The 2,777-nt window shown below is 51.1% G+C and overlaps 1 protein-coding gene across 3 annotated transcripts in view; it reads right to left on the bottom strand.

Annotated features, from left to right (window-relative positions):
- Positions 1-2,450, bottom strand: part of LOC103601581 (zinc finger protein 416-like) — a 25,052-nt gene extending 22,602 nt beyond the window's left edge. For 2 of the 3 annotated variants that reach the window (XR_551460.1, XR_551461.1), the window contains exons 1-2: positions 2,245-2,291; positions 1,465-1,503 (exon numbers count right to left, since the gene is read on the bottom strand). Coding sequence is in view for 1 of the 3 variants with exons in the window: in XM_008586011.1 (XP_008584233.1) it covers positions 1,465-1,503; positions 2,245-2,277 (72 nt within the window). In the remaining 2 variants the exon portion in view is untranslated. Of the gene's footprint in view, positions 1-1,464; positions 1,504-2,244 lie in introns of all 3 variants that reach the window. The other variant, XM_008586011.1, reaches the window with a different exon arrangement.
- Between the last annotated feature and the right edge of the window lie 327 nt (positions 2,451-2,777).

Here is a 2,777-nt window from a genome sequence, read left to right as displayed (position 1 = left end):
TTTTTTTAATAAAAGATGACCGGTAAGGGGATCTTAACCCCTGTCTTGGTGTTGTCAGCACCACGCTCAGCCAGTGAGCGAACCGGCCATCCCTATATGGGATCCGAACCCGGGGCCCTGGTGTTATCAGCACCACACTCTCCCAGTGTGCCACAGACCGGCCCCAGATGTCTACTTCTGATCCTAAACTATGTACCTGCTTCAGTCAAACTCCTTAGACATACCAATGGTCACTACAAAATCCAGGTGGATTCAAAGAGTGCTGAACAAGCACTAGTCCTGGCCTTAGTATCATCTTGTCTCAATTACTCCTTGCCCTTCACATTGACCTCAAGTTCACTCATTCCTCAGAGCCATGGCCACTTGCCAGATCATTCTCACTCTCACATCCTCCCCATGGCAAATTCTCTCACACACCTATCTTTGTGAATTCCACCACAACCACCCAGGTACCCAAGCATAAGACCCAATAGTGACCCCCACCCCTTCCCTGGGCTGCTAATAGCATTACCAGCATGACTAGGATCCCTCCTGATTGCAACCCAAGCTACACCCCAGGGCAAACACTGGCCACCACCTTTTGGATTTCTCCAACCTGAATCCCTCACCACAGTTCTAGTCCTATGTGGTCAACTACCACTTGATGACTAACCTAACTGTTCTTTGAAACATCTCAGATTCTAAAGATGTCCCAAAATGAAACATGTGGTATCCCCAACAATAGTTGACCCCACTAGCAACTTTAGAATCCCAGTTAGTGGAGCTTCCATATTTCTAACTGCTAAATGCAAATACCTTGCTTTCACTCCTGACTCCTATTATTCTATCTCTCATCTTCAACAGCTGAAATTCTCAGCTTCTCTACTTAAAAAACCAATCTAGAATTCAAACACTTCCACCATTTCTACCACCTCCGTGGCCACCACACTGTTCCAGCCACCATCAACGCTCACCTGAAGTAGCCTTCTCCTCAGTCTTCTTATCTCATTCTTCACATCCTCAGTCTATTCTCCATGCTGTAGCTACAGGGCACCTGATAAGACCTGGGTATGATCACCTCCCTCCTCTGGCCCAAAACTCCCACTGCTCACCTCACTCCACAAGAGGCATCTAATATCTGAGAGAGTGATTCTAAGTCTGACTCCTACACCCTAGCTTTCAGTTTCCATGAGGAAGAGTGGAGACCTGTGGTTCCCTTAACCAGCTCAGCCTCACCTTCAAACACTTGCTCATCTGTTATCTAAGCCCGGGATAATCTTCAACACCTTACTGCACTGGTTTCCAGCAACGAGAACCACTCTATATAGCCTCAAGCCTAGATGTATGACCCTGGGCTTGGTGTTTGTTCGGGGTCCCTAGGCCTTAGGACTGAAAGAGTGCCAGAAGAAGAATCCTAAAACACAATCCCAGAGACATAAAGAGCGGGGTTGGCACCAGTGAGGGACTAAAACACCCTCTTCTCACCTGTATAAAGTCCATAAGTGCTTCTGTAGTCATGGGAACCTGTGGGAAGAAGAAGGTAGTGAAAGGCAGGTGACCATGGAGGGAGCTCCATGGACTCAGGCCTCCTTGCTCCCCTGTCCATTCCCGGAGCCAGGTAACCCAGGGATGCCTGCGTTAACAGTGCCCTTCAGTCTTCCAGTCCTTAGTGCTGACTCTCACCTACGGACCCAGCTTGTACAAGGACTCAACCTCCCTGTGCCTCAGTATTATCAACCCCTTTCCAGGCTGTTCCATTTCTTCGCAACTTCTGGAAAACTTTGAAAAGCCTAATTCAGACCATGTGCCTCTTCCGTTCACAACCCTCCATGGCTCTGACCCAGCTTGTACAAGGACTCAACCTCCCTGTGCCTCAGTATTATCAACCCCTTTCCAGGCTGTTCCATTTCTTCGCAACTTCTAGAAAACTTTGAAAAGCCTAATTCAGACCATGTGCCTCTTCCGTTCACAACCCTCCATGGCTCCCAGCGTCCCGATAATAAAGGTAAAACTCCTCACCTTGCCATTCCAGGCGTGAATGCTCCCTGCTCAATCGTGCCATCGAGACTAACACAAACTGGTCCCTGTCACATTCTCCCACACCCCATTACGCTAGCTTTGGAACTGGGGACCGCACCGACACACTCCGCACTGTTCTGGACACAGGGATGTCTACTGCAGCGACATGGGCAGAGGCCCTTCACTGGGGCTTTACGATACTGCTGTAAGGGAGGAAGAGTGAGGCCCGGAGGACGCAGCATTTACCTTAGCTGAGTATCTCAGCGCTGCCGCCGCCATCGGACTCTGTGAGCGCAGCAGCGCCAGGAGCGGCGGGCGACAAGGGTAAAGATCCCGCACAGCCGTCGCCAACGCCGCCGACCCAATAGTCGCTGTGTAGTGGGGACGACCGGTACTCTGGAGGCCTCCTCAGCGATACTAACTCTGATACTGCAGACGGATCAAGAAAGCAACCAAAATGACTACTCCCGGGGGCGAAGCCGGAAGTTCCGCCCCGACCTATGGAACCACCGTAGAATCGCCCGATCATGAGCGTTCATTGGCTCAGTGTCTTTGCCCTTGGCGCTCGGCGTTATGGGTACTGTAGTTCTCACAAGTCCACCAGTGCCGGCGCTCTTCCAGGTAATCACCCCGAACAAAGACAAAGAGGCCCCGCGTGGGGCTCTGGGAAAAGGCGCCGCCACCTTCACCAACTGTAGAGGGGCTTTGCTTCTTCTTAAAGTGGCCGCTGGCCGAGTTCTACGGAGTCTTGTCTGCAGCTGAGCACCAACTTAGAGACT

This window comes from Galeopterus variegatus, unplaced genomic scaffold, assembly GCF_000696425.1.
Source record: "Galeopterus variegatus unplaced genomic scaffold, G_variegatus-3.0.2 Scaffold3801, whole genome shotgun sequence".
NCBI classification, from domain to species: domain Eukaryota; kingdom Metazoa; phylum Chordata; class Mammalia; order Dermoptera; family Cynocephalidae; genus Galeopterus; species Galeopterus variegatus.
The sequence above is the reverse complement of the archived record's forward strand: the minus strand, read 5'-3'. Positions and strand labels throughout refer to the sequence as shown.